The 18,516-nt window shown below is 47.0% G+C and overlaps 1 protein-coding gene across 4 annotated transcripts in view; it reads right to left on the bottom strand.

Annotated features, from left to right (window-relative positions):
• Acsl6 (acyl-CoA synthetase long chain family member 6) overlaps nt 1-18,516 on the bottom strand; it is a 60,552-nt gene that overhangs the window by 14,917 nt on the left and 27,119 nt on the right. For 2 of the 4 annotated variants that reach the window (XM_031351065.1, XM_031351063.1), the window contains exons 10-17: nt 15,049-15,122; nt 13,148-13,225; nt 11,555-11,689; nt 10,990-11,124; nt 9,504-9,599; nt 8,280-8,352; nt 4,790-4,878; nt 4,002-4,118 (exon numbers count right to left, since the gene is read on the bottom strand). In XM_031351065.1, coding sequence (XP_031206925.1) covers nt 4,002-4,118; nt 4,790-4,878; nt 8,280-8,352; nt 9,504-9,599; nt 10,990-11,124; nt 11,555-11,689; nt 13,148-13,225; nt 15,049-15,122 — 797 coding nt within the window. Of the gene's footprint in view, nt 1-4,001; nt 4,119-4,789; nt 4,879-8,279; nt 8,353-9,503; nt 9,600-10,989; nt 11,125-11,554; nt 11,690-13,012; nt 13,091-13,147; nt 13,226-15,048; nt 15,123-18,516 lie in introns of all 4 variants that reach the window. The other 2 variants (XM_031351066.1, XM_031351064.1) reach the window with 2 other exon arrangements.

Genomic DNA, 18,516 nt, shown 5'->3' with positions numbered 1-18,516 from the left:
CCTCTCCCTCTCTTGGCTCAGACCCATCAATCCTCACTTGTAGACTCCCTCACCTACACCCTCACCTCTTTTTCCTCCTCCCATGGAAAGCAACCACAGACTCCTGCATATCCTCCATCTCCAAGTCATCTGTTCGGTCCTCCAGTGCCAAAGCTATCTCTCCAGGAAAGGAAAAGGAAGCGGGTCTGTTTCTCTCAACACCAGGACTTGATCACCAATGCTTCACCTACACTAACTTCTTTTGTCTTCATAGCCATAGCTAGCTGTTGTCACCTCTGCTCTTCTAATGAGGAAAAAGAGGGTCCGTTAACTGATCCTCATTAGTCGGGAATTAGTTAACTCCTCCAGCAGCTATAGGGCTAGGAAACATAGGACTTAGGGTTGAGCCTCAGGACTTTCTGGATTAGAGGACTTCTTCATATAACTATAAAACAGTAATTTAATTAATTAATTAATTAATTAATTTTAATTTTAATTTTTATTTTTTTGAGACAGGGTTTCTTTGTATAGCCCTGTCTGTCCTGGAACTCACTCTGTAGGCCAGGCTGTCCTCAAACTCAGAAATCTGCCTGCCTCTGCCTCCCAAGTGCTGGGATTAAAGGCATGTACCACCACTGCCCCACAAAACAGTACAAATGTTTCTTAAACATAATCACTGAAGCTATGTGTATGGTCTTCTAGAAAATGGGGCAAAAAAAAATAGGTAAAAAATATTGCCCATCTGCTCACTCAAATAAGCTGATGCCAAAACCAGAGTCATATTTTAGAAGAAAAACTACAGATTGGTCTTGTTTATGGATAGAGACAAAAAGGCACAAACACATGTATAGAACAGTATGAAAGTCACATCAGAGTCACGATGAACTGAAACCACGAATGCACAATTAGCCTGACGGGAGAGACACCGAAAGAATAAACACTCATTTCAAATGGAAGGACAATTTCAATTAAGATTCAGCTCTTATTTAGAAACGCTGATAACTTTTGACTCTGACTCCACGGCTGCTGGCCATGTTTGAGTATCTTGGGTCTGAGCACCCCAGCTGCTGCTTCATGGGAGTCTGTTCTCTCACTCCCTGCCATGCCCTGAAATGGTGGTGGCTTCATTCAGGCTCGGTGCATCAGGTTTGAGTGTTTATTGTTCTGAGACATGTATAGGATTTCTTTATGAAGAAAAACCATATAGGAGCCAGGTGTTGTGGCATGTGCCCATCATCCCAACAGCTGGGAGGTTGAGTCAGGAGGGAGGCAGCACATTTGAGTTCAGCCAGGGCTCTACACGGGGCTAAACAGAAAGACTTCTCAAGAACTCCATCATCACCACCACCATCATCACCATCACCACCACCAATATAGAAAAGCAAAAAATGATGATATTGATTGTAGGGCCTTGAGTCTCAATTGTCCTTGGCTTATGGGACAACCTTCCCTCAAAGGGTGTCAGTGTCCCACAGGCCTCTCCAGCGCCTCTCTTACACATCTACACACATTCTGTTGGAGCCGACTGTCTACTGATCCTGGCCCGACTGTCTCTTTCGGTCTCTCTTACCCTCTTGGCCTAAGAGTTAGGTCCAATGAGTGCCTGTTCTCTGCTTCTTCCCTCAGCCCTACTCACGCCAAAAATAATCATAAATATAAAAATGCATGTGTTCCCTGAGCAGAGTTCCTGTCCCAGGCAATATACTGGGGACTTGTCCTTGTCTGCTACATGCATGAAGGTTTCTCTGAGGCAAGTGCGCAGGCCAAGCAGAGACAAATTGGCTCATCTGGCCCCAGAGCCAGGGAGGGCTCATATTGTTTATGTACCTGATAAACTCAATACCCAGATTCTAACCAAGCAGCAATGACCTTCCAGATACACGGAGAGGTCCTCTGGCTGAGTAACACTAGGCAAGGGCTCTGTGTTGGCAACAGTGTTTCCCCCCACTCAAAGGGTTTGAACAAATAATGTCTTCTAATGCCTGCCAGGCGCTGTGCTAAGTGCTTTGTAGCCATGATCTCCTTTGTTCCTTGTGGCAATATCCAAGGCAGCATCCTATTGCCTTGTAGAGGCAAATAACACTATTATCCTCATCTTTAAAATAAGGAAATGTGGACAAGAAAGATAGTTTAGGGAGTAAAGGTGCTGTTAAGGCTTGGGACTTGAATATAATCCCCAAGACTTTCATGGTAGGAGGAGAGAATTGATGCAAGCAAGTTGTCCTCTGACCTCATGATAACCATGAAGAGTACACACACACACACACACACACACACACACACACGTACATGCACATGCATATGCACATACACAGGTACACAGAATAAATAAATAAATAAATAAATAAATAAATAACACATACCTACACAGAAGGGAGAAAGAGAGACAGACTTTTTAAAATGAGAGAATGAGGTAAATTTGTTTGGGCTAAAAGCTGGGAGCCAACGAATCCTATGAAGATTGAGTTTCTTATTCTACAAATGAGCCAGGGTGCAGCCCAAGAGAGGAGTATAGCTGTAGGACTGTAAAAGGCAGCCTGGTCCCTGGTTGAGCTAAGACTAGAAACTCCCGTGACCCTAAAGGGACGGAAGGTGATTTGCCCCATTTCCAGGGAACCAGGCTCCTGGCACGAGGCTATAGCCTTCCATAGATTTGTGGGCATCAGTCACATAAGGGCAATGCCATAAGCCCTTCCACAGGTAGAGGAAGAGACGACCTGTGGTCACGCAGCCTCAAGACAGATCTCCATTTTAATGAGGTACCTAAAGTCCATGAGGACTTAGCCAATAAACTCCCCTTCCCAGACACTCCTTCCTGCAAAAGATATTTAACCTCAGGCCTGCCCTCAGAAGTGGAGGACAGTTTTACTCATCTACTTTCTGCCATGACAATAAATGTCTTAAAACCACAGACTACCTCTTTTCATCTGGATCTGCCATAGGGAGCAACAGAGAAGGCTTTTGCCTAAAGAGCCGCCATCCCCTTTTTTATTCCCTCAAGCCCAGGCTAGATCCAGCCCACAGGCACCCACTCCTTTCTCAGCTCTTCTGCAGCATCCAGTGGTGCCTGGGTGCCCCAGAGCCTGAGAATCAGATGCCCCAGGGCCTCCCTGTAGGCCCCGGGGACCCCTGAGCCATCTCTGGCTATCCTGCGCCTCAGACTGCACTCCCCCCAACCCTGGAGCAGTGTCCCCAGTCTCCCTGAGCAGCCTGAGCCCTGTGGCAGAGCGGATGCAGGACCCTACTAACCCTACATATAGCTTTGCTCAAGGTGATAAAAACAACTTCACCAGAGTCAAAGGAACTGAAATACCCCTTATCCATTAACACCAAGGGTTTCCCTTTTCCAGATGCCAATCTCTCAGCTGGGGGTCAATGTCCCTGGCTGTGGTGGTTTGAATAAAATAGCCCCCATAGGCTCAAGGGAGTGGCACTATTAGGAGGCATGGTCTTGTTGGAGTAGGTGAAGCCTTGTTAGAAGAAGTGTGTCACTGGAAGGTGGGCTTTGGGGCTCCAGAAGCCCAAGCCAGGCCCACTAGCTGTCTTTCTTCTTGCTATCTCCCCATCTGGATGTAGAGCTCTGAGCATCTTATCTGCCTCCATGTTACCTTGCTTCCCATCGTCATGGGACTAAACCTCTCAACCTTAAGCCATCCCCAGTTAAATGTTTTCCTTTACGAGAGTTTCTGTGGTCATAGTGTCTCTTCATAGCAATAAACCCCTAACTACACAGTGACTTTCTCAGATCTGCCCAAGAAATACACCTCCTTCTACTTAACCACCAGCCTCCATACACCAGTAAAACCTTTTTCCTGGATTCCAAGGGGGATAGGAACTTGTTTTAAGGAAGGCCCAAGTTCTGCCCCACACACAGGTCACTGTCACTCTCATTGGGGCAATGGGAGCGGGAAGCTTGGGACAAGGTTGGGGCACATACGGACAGGTTCCCCCTCAGTGAACTGGTCTGCACACCCACTCATCACTGACATGCGTGTGGAGCACCGGCCTCCAAACCTACATACCGGCAGCCATTTCCCAATGTCTCCAGTGTGAAGCCAGCCGTCGCTGTCCAGGGCCTCCTTTGTCCTGTCCTCGTCTTTTAAGTAGCCTTTGAACACATTTGGTCCTTTCACACATATCTGTGGGGGGGGAAATGGCATGGCTTTGATCACTCACAATATGGGAGATCCAACAGTGCCGGGCCGTCAGCGAGCATGAGAAGAAAGCGTGCTTGCTCTCCATCTACTGGAAGGCCACTGTGGACCTGCTGTCCCTTGCCGTTTCTGAAGCAGTATCTTCCCAGTGTTGGCCGTCCTTTCTTCATTTGTCACTTCTCCCTCTGGAGGCCCTGACCGTGGGCTCATGCTGTTTTGGGATACTTACCACAGATACTGATGACTGGGTGATCCTACCAGCAATGCCCAGGCCCCCTGCTAGACTGGTTGGCAGGAAGCCTGATTTTCCACCCACTCCCTAGGGCTGGGCAAGAACAGCTCAGCTCGGCCCACTTCATTTGGCCTATTTGATGCATGGCCATGTTTCTGACGAGACAAGCTATGCTGTGGCAACCCGCACCACAACAGGGTGCGTGTGTGGAGGAGGGGGTGTTTCTTTCAAAGTCCTGAAGCTAGAAGTTCTTGATTTAGGACCACTCAGTCTCAGTGGGGTTGGTTGAATCAAATACACGAGTAACTTAAAATGACTTTGCATGCGGGTAAAGAAAAAAAAATGGCTCCATCCCCACTGTCTTTTGCTTCTGCTTGGCTGCACGTGACATCTGTAGAAGCCAGAGGCGACATCTGAACCTCACCTCTCCTTCTCCTTTGCAGGTCCAGTAGTTGAGTTCCTCTGCATCGACTAGCTTAATATGGTTGCAGGGCAGAGGTGCCCCTACGTGCCCTAGGACAGCAGAACAAGGTGATGCTGGTCAGTGGTTCAGTACCGATGGTGCTCAACATCCCTGGGGGACCCGCAAGCATCCCGGTAGAGTGGAGCATGCCTACAATCTCAGAACTTGAGAGGTAGAGGAGAAGGTATCAGGAGCTCAAAGTCATCCTAGGCTGCATAGTGAGTGGCTTAGGGCTAGCCTAGAACACATGAGGCCTTATCTCTAACAAAACAAAATGGAGACAAAACTTTTAAAAATGGAAGGAAACCCCCAAGTGGGTTAAAGCAGGGAGTTGTGAGACCAAAGTAACACACCTTTATGCAGGTACTGGTGACAGGGACAAACCGAGGGTAAAACTAAACTCTGGGGAATGCAGAGGGCGAGCTCCACTTTAATATATATATTCACACACAGGGTTCTCTGTATAGCAGAGGTTGTCTTGAAATTCACTATAGCACCCAGGCTGACCCCAAACTTGTGGTTCTGTGTGTCAACCTTACCAGTCTTGTAATCATAGGATGGTGCCACCATGTGAGGCTTACACTGGTTCTTAATTTATTTACATTTATTAGTAGTGTGTTAGTGTGTGTGTGTGTGTGTGTGTGTGCAGGTACACATTCCACAGCACATGTGTGGAGGTCAGAGGATGGCTTGGAGAGAAATCAGTTCTCTCTTTCCATCGTGTGGACTCTGGGGATTGTCAGGCTTGGAACCACTCCCTGACCCTTATATTTGGTTCTTACAGAGTGGGAAAGCATCACTGACCCAGCACAAACCTACGCAGAGGCCCTGAGTAAAGTGGGAGTCTCATACCACCACGCATGTGGTTAGGAGGTTTTACAGTGGTGTCCACATCAAGACACCTTTCCAGCTAGGCACAGTGGTGCACAGCTGTAATAGCATCACCCCGGAGATGAGTATGGAGGATCAGGAGGCTGAGGCTAGCGTGTGCTACACGGGGGTCATAACTACAACCGTTACTTCTTTCCCTTAGTCAGGCTTTGGATTGGTGCATACAGAGACATCCCAGAGGGCTTGCTACACTGCAGGTTTGGACTGAGGTCTGGGGTGAGGTATGAGGGTCTGTATTTCTCACAGGCACCTAGGCAATATGGATGCTATTGTACTCAGGATTGCATTTAGGTAAGCAAGGGACAGAAAGCTAGGATGTAGTTACTCATACCTGAAAAAAAAAATCAAATTCCAAAGTCTGATGATCTTATGCACTCCAGCCACAAGATGCTGACAAAGTCACTCACTGTCACTCACTAGCCTTTGTGGTCTTTACCTCACGTATTGGGAAGCTAGGTAGGTGCTGGCCAAGGTCCTGAACCAGATGTGCCACCAGTATGAAAGAGAAGGCTGTAGGACTTGGGTTTCTCTTTCAGAAGACACATTGCCAAACCTGTTATGATACTATACAAAGAGGCATCAGTTTTCTGACACTCAGCCTCCTAGGGTTCCCAGTAAGGATAAATTAAAAACTCAAGAGTTTTAAATGGGAAACCATTAAGAATAGCATCTGAGGTAAGTATGGTTAGAGTGGGCTCAGTGGGGAAAGGGGCTTGCTGCCAAGCCCTGTGTCCTAAGTTTGATCCCTAGAAGCTACATGGTGGAGAGAACTGACTCATGTAATCTTCCTTCTGATATTCACATGTGCACTGAGATACACATGTTCTCTCACCCACACAAATAAATATAACTTTTTAAAAAGAATAAAAGTGTCCAAAAGGAATGGAATTCATGGAATGGTAGCCTGGTACAGTGAATACAACAAGAAGAACACACACACACACACATGCATTCACACACACATGCACACACACACACGCACTCACACACACACACACATGCACACACACATGCACACACACACAGAGCTAGGTTTTGGAGAAATGGTTCAGGTTGCTGTTCTTATAGAGAAGATTTTGGTTTGTAGCATCCATGTTAGGCAGCTCAAAACCACCAGCAACTTTGGCTCCAGGGGACCTGATGCCCTTTTCTGGTCCCCATGGACACTTGGACTCACGTGCACAGCCCATATACATATAATTAAAATCAAGTATTTTAATACTTTTTTAAAATTAGTGAGCTTGACTTCCAAAGATTGTTCCTGAAGAATATCTGTCAGTAGGAGAATGAGCAAAGAGTTTGTATGGGAAGCAAGCAGGCTTGAGTGAAATGAGACAGGGTTCATGAAAAAAAAATCACTCCTTATCTGGCTCAGTCAAATGCAGTTTTCCATTTTGAGTCTACCTATCATGTTTCAAGATCCTGTGAAATACTGTTGCATTAACTAGCCTTTTTTTTTTTTTTTGCATGCACATCATTCCAAATTTTCCAGTTTGTATTTGAGCAAACGTAAAGCACAAACAGTGGCCCCAGGGTGAAGGACCCTAGAGAATTCTGTTGCTGAGTACTTTCCAAGTTTGTTCAGTGCCTAGTCGGAATCTGGTGATGGGTGATCCAAAAGCTAACTACTACATACCTCCTTCTGTCTGCCTAGGAGGAGGACTCTTCTCATAGTGAGTGTGTGCATGGGCCTCCTCCTTTCTGAGGCTGCCACTGCCATCTGTATATGCCACAGGAGCCCCATCCTTAAGACATGGTCCTCAGAAGAGCTGGGGACATGGCTTGGCAGATAATCATTTGCTCTTCTTCCAAAAGGGCTGGGGCTTGACTCCGAGCACCCATATATTGGCTCACAACCATCCATAACTGTAGTTCCAGGGGGTCCAACACTCCTTTCTGACCCCAACAGGCACCAGACACACACACTATGCAGATATGTACCTGCAGCCAAAACACTCATACAAACGTTTTTTAAAAGAGAGAGTTATCTGTTATAAGCACATTCAACTCATAGATGGTTTCTTTTGTTGTATGAAAAAAAAAAAACAGTTCTGAAACAACTGTAAGCAGAGCAGTGTAGTTATGCAGAATCTACAAAACTCAGTGTGTTGGTATTAGAAGCATTTACCACGTGGAGTAAATAAACAAAACCAAAAACCAAAAATAAAGCAAACCAACAAAAAGCAGGAGGGCAAAGACAGACGCTTGCTGCTGAGTTTGAAGAATCTCACTTTGTCCCAGAAATCCATACAATGAAAGGGGAAGACAAACCCCTGAATGTTGTTCTCTGACTTCCACAGTGTGCCAGGCTATGTGTGCCATGTGTGCACACATACACAAAGTAAGTAAATACATGCAGTTTTAAATTACAAATAAATAAATAAATAAATAAATAAATAAATAAATAAATAAATAAGGGAAAATACAAAAAAAAAGTGCAAAAAATCATACCAAAGAACACATTAGATCCTCAGTATCACAATTCAGACACCCCCTACCGCCACCCCTCACCACATTACCTCATATCCTGTCCCCTCCCCACCCCTGTAAGCTCTCCTACCTGATGTCCAGTCCCCTGGTGTTGTGAAGGTACACCCAGCTGTACATTCAGTTTGCCCATAACCTTCATAGACCTTCAAGCAAAACAGAGACCATGATGTGGGTCACACTGCCTTGGGACTGCCTGGGGGTCACACTGCCTTGGGACTGCCTGGGGGTCCCTCTTGGCCAGCTTGCTTCCTGCTGACCACCTGTGGCTCCCAGTGAAGATGGCAGAGATGCGCGGTGCCCTGGGTAGTTGACACTGGTGGAACTGACCATGGCAGGGCTATGCTGTTACTTTTGGCCACGAGCACTTAGGTCGTGTGGTTTGGTATAAAGGTTTCTGGCCAGCATTCAACCATAGGCTCTATCTTCACTTGGATAAATGCATACCAAAGATAAATATTCTAGATCTGCTACAGGTCTGACTTTATCTTTGACGGTCCCCCCCCAGGCCCTGCAGTTCAAGGCATCTGAAGCATAAACTTAAGCATTTACACATAAGAAACAGACATGCTTAGTGTCCCTTGAAGCCCTGTGGCAGCCACTTGATGCCCTGCCTCTGTAGGAAATTGACAGATTTTAACTGAATGGATACATTCAGAGATGGTTGTTTGTGTGTTTTGTTTCTTAGAGATAACCAAGCAAAAGCCCACAGATGGACTGTTCTTTCCTGATGCTCTTGCTTTGAAGGCTGTAGAGAGCAGAGAGGCAGGGCAGTAGGACACAGAGTCTCCAGCACACTAAGGATGCATTTACATTTTTTATTTTTAAAAGCATATTTATTTCATATGTATGTGACTGAGTATATATGTATGTGCACAACGTATATACGGTGAGAGTGGAGGTCAGAAGAGGGCACTGGATCCCCTGGAACTGGAGTTGTAACCCATCATGTGGTTGCTGGAAACCAAACTCGGGTCCTCTGGAAGGCCAGTAAATATTCTTAACCATTGAGGCATCTCTCCAGCATATAGATGATTTATAGATATATAGATATATAGTCCATCTGATTCCTTTTCCTTTTGCTAAATCTTCTGAGGTTCTAGGTAAAGGACTCTCATGCATGGATATTTCTGGCGGTTCCCAGAAGGTGGCAAAGCCATTCTTGTTCTCTGTGGCTGTGTGCTTTTCTTACTTTACCTACAGAGGGGAAGGCTTGGGGCCATGGCGTCTTCCTCTGTACACTATGCTGCCTAGCACACATCCCACCACCCCCAAGGAAGGCCCTGGATGATGATACCTGGCACCCCAGGGCTGCTCGTAGGAATCCCAGAACTGTTGGTGACGCGGGGGCTGCTCCAGTGACGATCATCCTCACGTGTCCACCAAGACTGGCCTGTGGGAAGAGAGAAGCTGCCAATGATGGTGACACATGGGATGGTCCTCATTCATGGTCTGCTTTCAACAGCTGGACCCTGGATGCTGGGGCTCGGATCAGGAAGAGAGCTACGTGCTGAGGAAGTCCCTTCTCTTTTGTAGTAAATGTGACTCGTTGACAACCTAACCCACAGTTTGTCCGAATCTGTGGCCGACTCTGAGTATCATGATTCCACAGGCATTTTTAAATATACTTCTCCCTCCTTAGATGATTCAGCTGCTTCTCCATGCTCTCATTATTCACCGGGCTCCAAAACAATCACTTAAAGCAGTTTTCTCCAGCTCCAGCTTCCACTTTAATGGCATCGACCTTTTCTTGTGTAGAAATCAATACCATGCTTTATTTACTATGTTCTGCAGGGGACAAAGGATACTGGAAACACTTTGTTTCTGTAAGTTGAGCCAAGAGAACTTGAATATTAATTTTCATGGCTAAAAACAGAATAGCAGGACGAAGGTTGAGCTGACACCACTAGTGAATGAGATCCCTAGGGTGGTTCAGAACACAGGGACCATGGTGGCAATGGAGTAGGGGACACTTCGGGACTGGCCTGATTCGGGAGAAGCTGACCCGACAGGACAGGACACAAGAAAAGGGAAAGAGGACCCCTGTTTATCTCGAGAGAAGTCAGTGCTGTTGAAATCCCACCATCAGCAGTTTACTGGGAATGGCAGGAGGAAGCCTAGGCCTCCAAGTCCCAGGGACATCTTAGTGGAACAATGGCCTGAGCACCCAGCAAGGTGGAGGCCAAAGGACCTACTTTCTGAAGGCCTTTAAAATACATATTATGTATGTACATATGTATGCATATCTATATATATGTGTGTGTATATATGTATGTATTTGTGTGTGTATGTATGTAAGTATATGTATATAATATTTTTAATTAATTCCTTGAGAATCTCATACCATATTCATTTCTCCACTCCTCCTGTTAACTCCACCAGGGTCCATCCCTGACTCCCTCATCTCTCTCCCAACTTCCTGGGTTTTTTTTTGTTTTGTTTTGTTTTGTTTTGTTTTGTTTGTTTAACATCCTATAGAGTCCAGCTTGTGTGGCTCATCTATGTATGGGTGCGAGGCCATCCACTAGAGCATGGCCAACCTAGGGGTCCTTATTGGTAAATTTGCTTTTTAGCAGATGCATCTCCAAAAATTAAGAAAAGAATCATGGCTCTAAAATTCTAGCAGCATCACAAGAGTAGTTATTAGTATTAGTATTAGTATTAGTATTATTGTTATTAATTATTAACCATATTACAGGTCACTGGGCCACCTTCTCCATTTCTCCTATGAGATTACCCACCGAGTACAGTGTCACTCTGGACTCACAGACTCATTTCTTTACCTGAATCTTATTAAAGAACAGCTCATCCCAGATACTGTTGTTTCTGATGATTCCGCTCCGGACCTCGGCCTGCTTGCGCTTTGCTGCAAACTCCAGGAGCCAGCGCTTTAGTGAGGTGTCTGCCTGGTGGAAGATCTGAGGAGCACAAGCAGGAGACAGCAGTCAAACAGGGCCTGGTTATCTTCCTTCTAAACATACCCTCCAGTAAGAGGACCCATGTTCCTGTGTATGCTTGTGAGAGGTCACTGGATTTGTAACATAAAGCTGAAGGTTAATGCTATCAAGGGCCAGGTGCATTTTGGAGATGGGAAGAAGATGGAGTAGAAAGGAGGAAGGGGGAGAGAAATGAAGGAAGGGGAAGGGAGGGGAGGAGAGGGAGGTCAGGTCTCTTTGACCAGAGTTTTGGAGGCTGGAAGGAAACCAGAGAAGGAAGCATAGTGAAGGCTTGGGGAATACAGGAAGGAGGCTAGTTTTCAGACCTGGGCTGGAGGGAGGGAAAGCCCCCCTGGAACTCCAGATTCTGTCCATACCAGCAAATGAGAACCTTCCAGTCCCTGGGACCCACCTTGTCATACATCCGATTCAGCAGTCGTGGGACTACAGGAAAGATGGTGGGACGGAGAGCCTTCATGTCATCTGAGAGGAGGCGGATGTCTCCCTGGAAGAAGCCCACGCGCCCTCCATGGCAGTAGACAACAGACTGTGGGAGAGGATAAGAAGGTGGGATCATTTAGGGTGGGAACTCCTGACTGCAGGCCAGAGCTATCCAAATTTTTGCCCTTCATGGAGAACACCCAGGACCCCTGCCCAGCTCTGGCTGCTGCCATAAGACACTGAGTGGCAGGTAAGCAACCCGCCCACTGACTCGAAACCTTTGTACCAAGTCCCAACCAGGCCTAGGGAGAGGCCCGAGTGGAATGATGCTGGAGCGGCCATTTGTGTTGGTGCCTGCCCCTTCATACCCACTCTAAACCCTAGACATGAGCCACCCCATCCCATCCCATCCTGGAAACTCGGTTCTATGAAATGTCCTATTATCTATACTCCATAAATGGGTCCCTAGAGAGGCTTTGGATTTCCCAGAGACAGCTCTGCAACTGTGGCACGAAAGTGCTATCTTCCTGGGTTACTAGAGGTGGTGGGAGAGCAGGGGCTCCTGTCTGGTTCCTATGGGGCCAGAAGCACAGGAGGAACCTTATTATAGGCTCTGTTCTTTAACGCCCAGAGCAGCTCTTTAAGGAAGGCAGTATTTTAGCTATGACCATTGGTGGGAGAAGAACACAAGGCTCAGAGAGGCAAAGTGGCTTGCCCAACTGCATAAAACTAGTTGATGATAATGGTTGACATTCTAATCCAGGCCCAACGATACCAGCTCTCCTCACCAGAGTAGAAATATACTTGAAAGATATATTTTATTCACTGGCTGATCCTTTCAATGACACACGAGTGGGGAATTCTTTAACTCCTCCATCCTATGGTTTCTTCGCTTTGCTCTCTCTCTCTCTTTCTTTCTCTCTCTCTCTCTCTCTCTCTCTCTCTCTCTCTCTCTCTCTCTCTCTCTCTCTTTCTCCTCACAAGAGCTGTCTGAGGACCAATGCATAGTCCAGGCCTATAGCCTAGGAGCCATGACAGTTCAATGCTGCAATTTTACTGCTTGGTTCTGGCCTTTAGAAGTTTGTAAGTCATGGACCAGGAACATGTTGGCCATCACAGAGTAGTCCCACACATAGCTGGGGTAACAAAACACTTCTGAAGGTCTGTCATGCTCTTGGAACCAATGCCGCCCACCAGGCCCTCTCCCAGCTGAGGCGTGTCTGGGAGGAAGGTCTGGGTGCTTCCTAAAGTATCTCTCCTAGGGAGGACAGGTAGTGTGGCCAAGGTCCTCAGATCCCTCTGGCCCCCTTGAGCTACCTTCAAAGAATGGAGTAATTTTGGTCCTACTTCACACAACCAGTGGCAAGTGAGACCCTGCTGTAAGTGTAGGTTCTGGGCACAGAGTGCCTCCCTGATGCCAGGGCCTTACCTGCACCATTCGCTCAAACATGTGTGCTAAAGGCAAATAGGAAAAGTGCACATCCGCACAAGTGGGGGCCCACTGACTCTGCAAGAGAACACAGGGAGCCCAGGCAAGTCCCAGTCAGCCAGGTAGGAGGCTTACCTGGATCACTCTCTCAAACATGTGAGCCAGAGGCAGGAAGGAGATGAGCACATCGTCCTGTCTCGGAAAGATCACTTTCTGCAGGTGATGGGCATGGGAGACAGAAAGGAAAGAAACACTGACAGGAAGACAACGAGAGAGTCATAAAACAATAAAGAGAAAAAAATGGTCCTGGGGGGAGGGGTGGATGGGGAGTTGGGGGAGGGAGAGGATGAGGACAGAGAGAGGTGAGAAGAGGGGGGAAATGATGAGAGAGAGAGGGAGGTGGGGAGGAGAGGTGGAGGAGGGAGAGAGAGAACAGAGAGGGGGAGAGAGGCAGCATAGGAAGCGAAGTGTTAGGTCGCAGCGCCAGTGTGTGTAGGTTATCTGCAGAAGCAAAGAGCCACATGAAGCACATATAAACCAGCAGAGCCAGGCTCCGCAGGGAAGTCTCCTCTCAGGACAGCCTGCACCTCACTTGTATGGTCTCTGTCTGTTGGTGTTGGCGCCAGCCTGGCTCTCTCCCCTCCCCACCCTTCCTGTAACATCTGCTGCCCTGGCTATCTGAGCAGAGTCACACAGTCTCAGCTTGATGGCACATTCTAGGCCTCGTGGAGAAAATGGCTCAGAGAGTCCTACATATCAGTTATGCCAGCTGGGCTGAGTTGTGGGCGGGTGGCAGAGGAAAAGAGGCCAAGCCACAAACAGGTGGCCAGACATAGCCTCCCAAGCCACCGCTGGGAATCGGGCTGTCCTTAAAGGAGAATATACAAGCTGGGCACTATCCCACAGCTGTCTCCCAGATGGGACTGGTCCCAGAGACACAGACTGTTCCCGCCAGCAAAGGGTAGGGACTTCTTTAGTGGGACCTAACTGTTCTCTGTCTTGTTGTCCAAGCCTTTGTCCTCCTTTTGCCTTTGAGCTGGCTTGGACAGACTTTGGGATCTTGGATCATGACTCCGAACCTGATCTTAACCAGCAACCATGCCTCAGTTTCCCACCAAAGCGTCTCAGCATTTGGAGTATAATGAATGCCCTAAGATACCATGTAGCACACAGTCAGGTGGTTCCCACAGTGGAGGAAGGGCCTGGCATCCTTTCTCCCAAAGGAAGCTATAGCACGTACTCACCCCACTTGGGACAGGTCCTCCTCCTTCCTTAGCTGTTTATAAACACTACCATGCTTTTGTCAGACCAAGAGAGCAAGCTTTCGGACTTTGCAATTACCTTTAAATACAGCCTTACAATTAGCAGCTGCTGCTGCTTCTCAGACTCTAGTAGTCCTTAAACACAAAACGGCTAAATTAAACCCCAGCCTGCTTGACAAACAAGTCATCCATTGAGGCTTACTTCTGAGATAAAGGTACACACAGGAGCTGGGAGGGATCTCAGTTTCTGAGCTGAAGAATGAAATCAGGCTTACATGCCACCCAACCCCCGCCCTGGGCTCTTAGAGCTTTTTGATATCAAGTGAATGTTGGGAGATGGGTCATTTCTGCACTGGGGCTGAAAGCTAGTCTGACGGCTCATGCTTGTAATCCCAGCATCTGGGAGGCTGAGGCAGGGGCATCAGGTATTTGAGGCCAGCCTGAAATACATAGTAAGACTCCAACCCAAAACCAAACCAAACCAAACCAATATTAGAGGCTAAAAGTGATTGTAAAAGCGGGGTAGCCTAGTGAAAAATGAGAACTTCCTGCCTGCAAGCGGCTGCCCTAAAATAATGACAATAGAACACACAGCTCTAACCATGTCCAGCCTGTGACCCTTGCAACACGTTCATCTCAGGATGGCCATGAATAATGCCCAGACATTTGAAGACTAGAGAATCATATGGTAATATCGAAATGTTGACACCCTGGCTAGAAAAACTTGAGGTGTATCCTCGAGAAAGGCCTGTGTAGGAAGTCTGCTTTATTCACCTCTGTCACTTTCAGAAAGCCTGAGAAATCGGCCACCACGTTCCCGTGGGTGAGCATCGCACCTTTGGGGTTCCCTGAAAACAGAAGGCAAGAAAGGATTTCATTAGGAGCTTGACAGTTACCCTTTGACCTCCACATATGCACCATAGCATGGCACACCATGACATGGTGGGGCTACCAAACCCCTACACAAAATAAATAAACAAGCATTAAAAATATTTAACAAGTTTTAAATGGTTAATTGGAACTAGACGAGGTGGCTCGCAACTGTAGTCTTGGTTCTCTGAAGGCTGAGGCAGGAGAATTTCTGTGAGTTTAAGGCCAGCTTGCACTATAGACTGAGAATCTGTTTTTAAAAGAGGGTATTAATTTTATGTGCTATGTGAATTTTGCCTTTAAGAAAAGGGGAGAGAGAGAGAAGCAAAATTTGTGAGAATTTCTTTGAAGAGGGTTACACTGAGTCTTCAAGTCATCTCTCTCAATCCTAATCTGAAACCTAAGTTCACATAGATGTTAATAGGCTCCAGGGAACCCTATGAGAAAAGAGAAGAGACCAGTGATCACAAACAAGTAATAGACCCAGAGGCAGGAGCATTCTAGAATCAGGGTCTGGCCAAGGAGGTAGGAAAGGATGCTGCCTTAAGAGAAATCTGTTTATGAGGCTGGTCTGACAGGAGAAACGGAGCCTCCCTGTATTGGTTAACTTAGACAGGATCTAGGATCACCTGAGGAACACAACCCTCAGGGCTCTATGAGGCACTTTTAGGGAGATCTGGAAGAGATAGGAAGACCCACCCTAAGTAAAAGGCAGGGCTAACCCACGGGCTGGGATGTCAGAGTGAATAAAACGGAGAACGTCAACTGACCACCAGCATCCATCCCTCTCTGCTTCCTGACTGTGGATGCAATGTAACAGCTGCCTCAGTTCCTGCTGCCAGGTTTCCCATCATGACTCCATCCTTCCTTAAATTATGAGTAGAAATGGAACCAACCTACCTTCCTTCCTATATTCTTTCCTTCTTCCCTTTCTTCCTTCCTCCCTTCCTTCCTTCCTTAAGCTGCTTTTGTCATACCAATGAGAAAGGCAATTGATCCACACTCCCTCCCCTGGAGGAGGTGTTAAGTGTGCACAGAGTCACAAGCTGTGGTGGAGGAGGGTTCAGAAGCCTAGGAGAGGCACTGCCTACATCAGAAAAGCATCCATCAACCAAAGTATGAGCTGTAGATGTATTTACTCAGCCATCTCCCAACTTCCACAACCCACTTCTTGTTCTTGATCTCCCATGTAAAACTTGGTGGGAGAGGGCAGAGCACCCACTAACTAGGTTGGGGAGCAGGAGAAGCAGCAGAGATGGGAGAAGGATGGGGATTGTGTCCTCACTCTATGCCAAGCCCACAGGGACAGGGAGGTTCCCAGTTTGGATGGACATTGTGTCTCTGAATTCAGTCTCTGTGACCATGACTATGCAACACTTTATTGCCCACTAGTGACCAGGAGGACATTTATCCAGGGGCAGAAAGAGAGAACTTCCCTCCCTGATCAGGTGGAATTCAGTAATGAGGATAAAAATAAATTCTTTCCCATAATTATATCCCCTGAGATCTGTTTGCTCATCTTGCAGGTGACCCATTTGGCATCAGTCACAGCCTTGTCTTCTAATTCAAGTGACAGAGGTGTCCCTCTGCCTAAGATGTGCGATGGATGAGATCTCAGCCTGTGAATTGGTGTTTTCTCCTGTGATGTCAACCACAGAGGTGGTTCAGGGGGACGCGGAAGGATGTGCTTCTTAAAAAGTGACTATTTTTTCCTAGTAGGTAGTTGTCAAAATGTCTTCCTCTGGAAAAAAGAAAGACTCACACGATGTGCCTCACCTGTGCTTGGCTTTTTAATCCCAGTGCTCCCTCAGGCCTGAGCCCATGTTCTCTCTCCTAGTTGACCCTCAAGATAGGAATCCTATGAAGTCCTGGAGTCCTTACAATATTCTTGAGAGTCAGTAATTTTCACCTTCAGGTTCTGGAAGTTTCTAAGGATCCAGATACCAGATACAGAAGAGGAATATCACAAAATAGATCCTTGTGCCACAGAGTTGTGGGTCTGTGGGTCTGGTTAACATGGAGATGCTCAACATAAACTCTGGGCAGAAGGTCTGAGGATCAGGAGAGAAAGTGTCTTTATAGATGAAAATTCTTTACAACCTTCTTAACCAAGGCGTGAGACCAACCCTAAGTTGGCAGGTTTTCAGTTCTCTTCTTTTCTTCTCCAGCATAATGCTGAAGTTCAGACCTTTTGGAAACACACTTTTTTTTTTTCAGATTCCAATGTCACTTTATAAACACCCTATAGGACTCTTAAATATTTCCAGAAGTGTTCAGGTTATCTGCATAAATCATCTTTATGTGTGATCCCAAAGGCTTAAGGCGAAATGGATGGATGTTCACTGCAAATTCTGGGAGCTGACAACAAAGGTCTCCTTAGGAAGTGGGAGGTGAGTCCTCCAGAAGGCTCTGCCTGCTGCTCTGATCCAGGATGAGTCTACATCTCCGGCAGTATGCCTTTTAAACTGGATGTAGAAAGGTTTCTGATTGCTCACATAGAGAACAGAAATCATCCTGTGTTTTCTGCATGATCTGGGTTGCAGAACCAAAGTGCAAATCTCCCTACAGTTGTCTTTGTGCCTGGTACAGACAGTGAGACACTGCCACCAAGGTCAAAAATCTCAGCGATACAAGATTGGCTCCCACTGAGAAGCTAACCCTCTTTCCACAGAGTGTATTCACTTAATATCTCCTGGAAACTGAGGCTGAAGAAAGGTCACGTGACTCTGAGGCTGCTCTAAGCGAGAGGTGCCCCCTAGAGCACCAGCAGGTGTTTTTCAGTAACTGGGTACAACCTGACTCCACACAGACCTGACAGATTCTGCTCTCTTCTGGCCTGACCAGGGCCTCCAAAGCACTGACTGATTCTAGGACGTTCCTCCCACAGGGTAGAAGAAACTCTCACTGGAAATTCCTGCCAAATATCAGTGTCAGGTCATATTTCCTACATTTCCCCACTAGAAGGACAGCATAGCTTTCATCAAGGCTCACAGCCAGACTCTCGGCATGCAAAGAAAGCATGTGGCTGTGCTGTGAAATCGAGGACAAGACTGGATGACATGCTGACAAGAGGATGAATGTAAGAGGCACAACACAGGCTTAGCCTAAATCCAAGGAAGTCTGAGCATGTGGCATGTGGTCCAGTGGGATGGCTTCAAGCCAAAGGTCTACTCGCTATCTCAGACCCACCAGGCACTGGCCATGGCTTCAAAGCAGAAGGTATAGAGCAACTAAGTTCCAACCAGTTTTCCAGACCTGTGAATGCTGCCCCTCTGCCCAGCTAGGTAAGGACAAAGTGGCTTCTGATGTGAATCCTCAGTTGGAAAGGCACTGGATATTGACAGGTGTCCCTTCCTGCTGGTCAACAGCATA

The sequence above is a fragment of the Mastomys coucha genome, unplaced genomic scaffold, assembly GCF_008632895.1.
Source record: "Mastomys coucha isolate ucsf_1 unplaced genomic scaffold, UCSF_Mcou_1 pScaffold5, whole genome shotgun sequence".
Classification (NCBI taxonomy): domain Eukaryota; kingdom Metazoa; phylum Chordata; class Mammalia; order Rodentia; family Muridae; genus Mastomys; species Mastomys coucha.
Note: the sequence above shows the minus strand (reverse complement) of the source record. Positions and strands in the feature narration are given on the sequence as shown.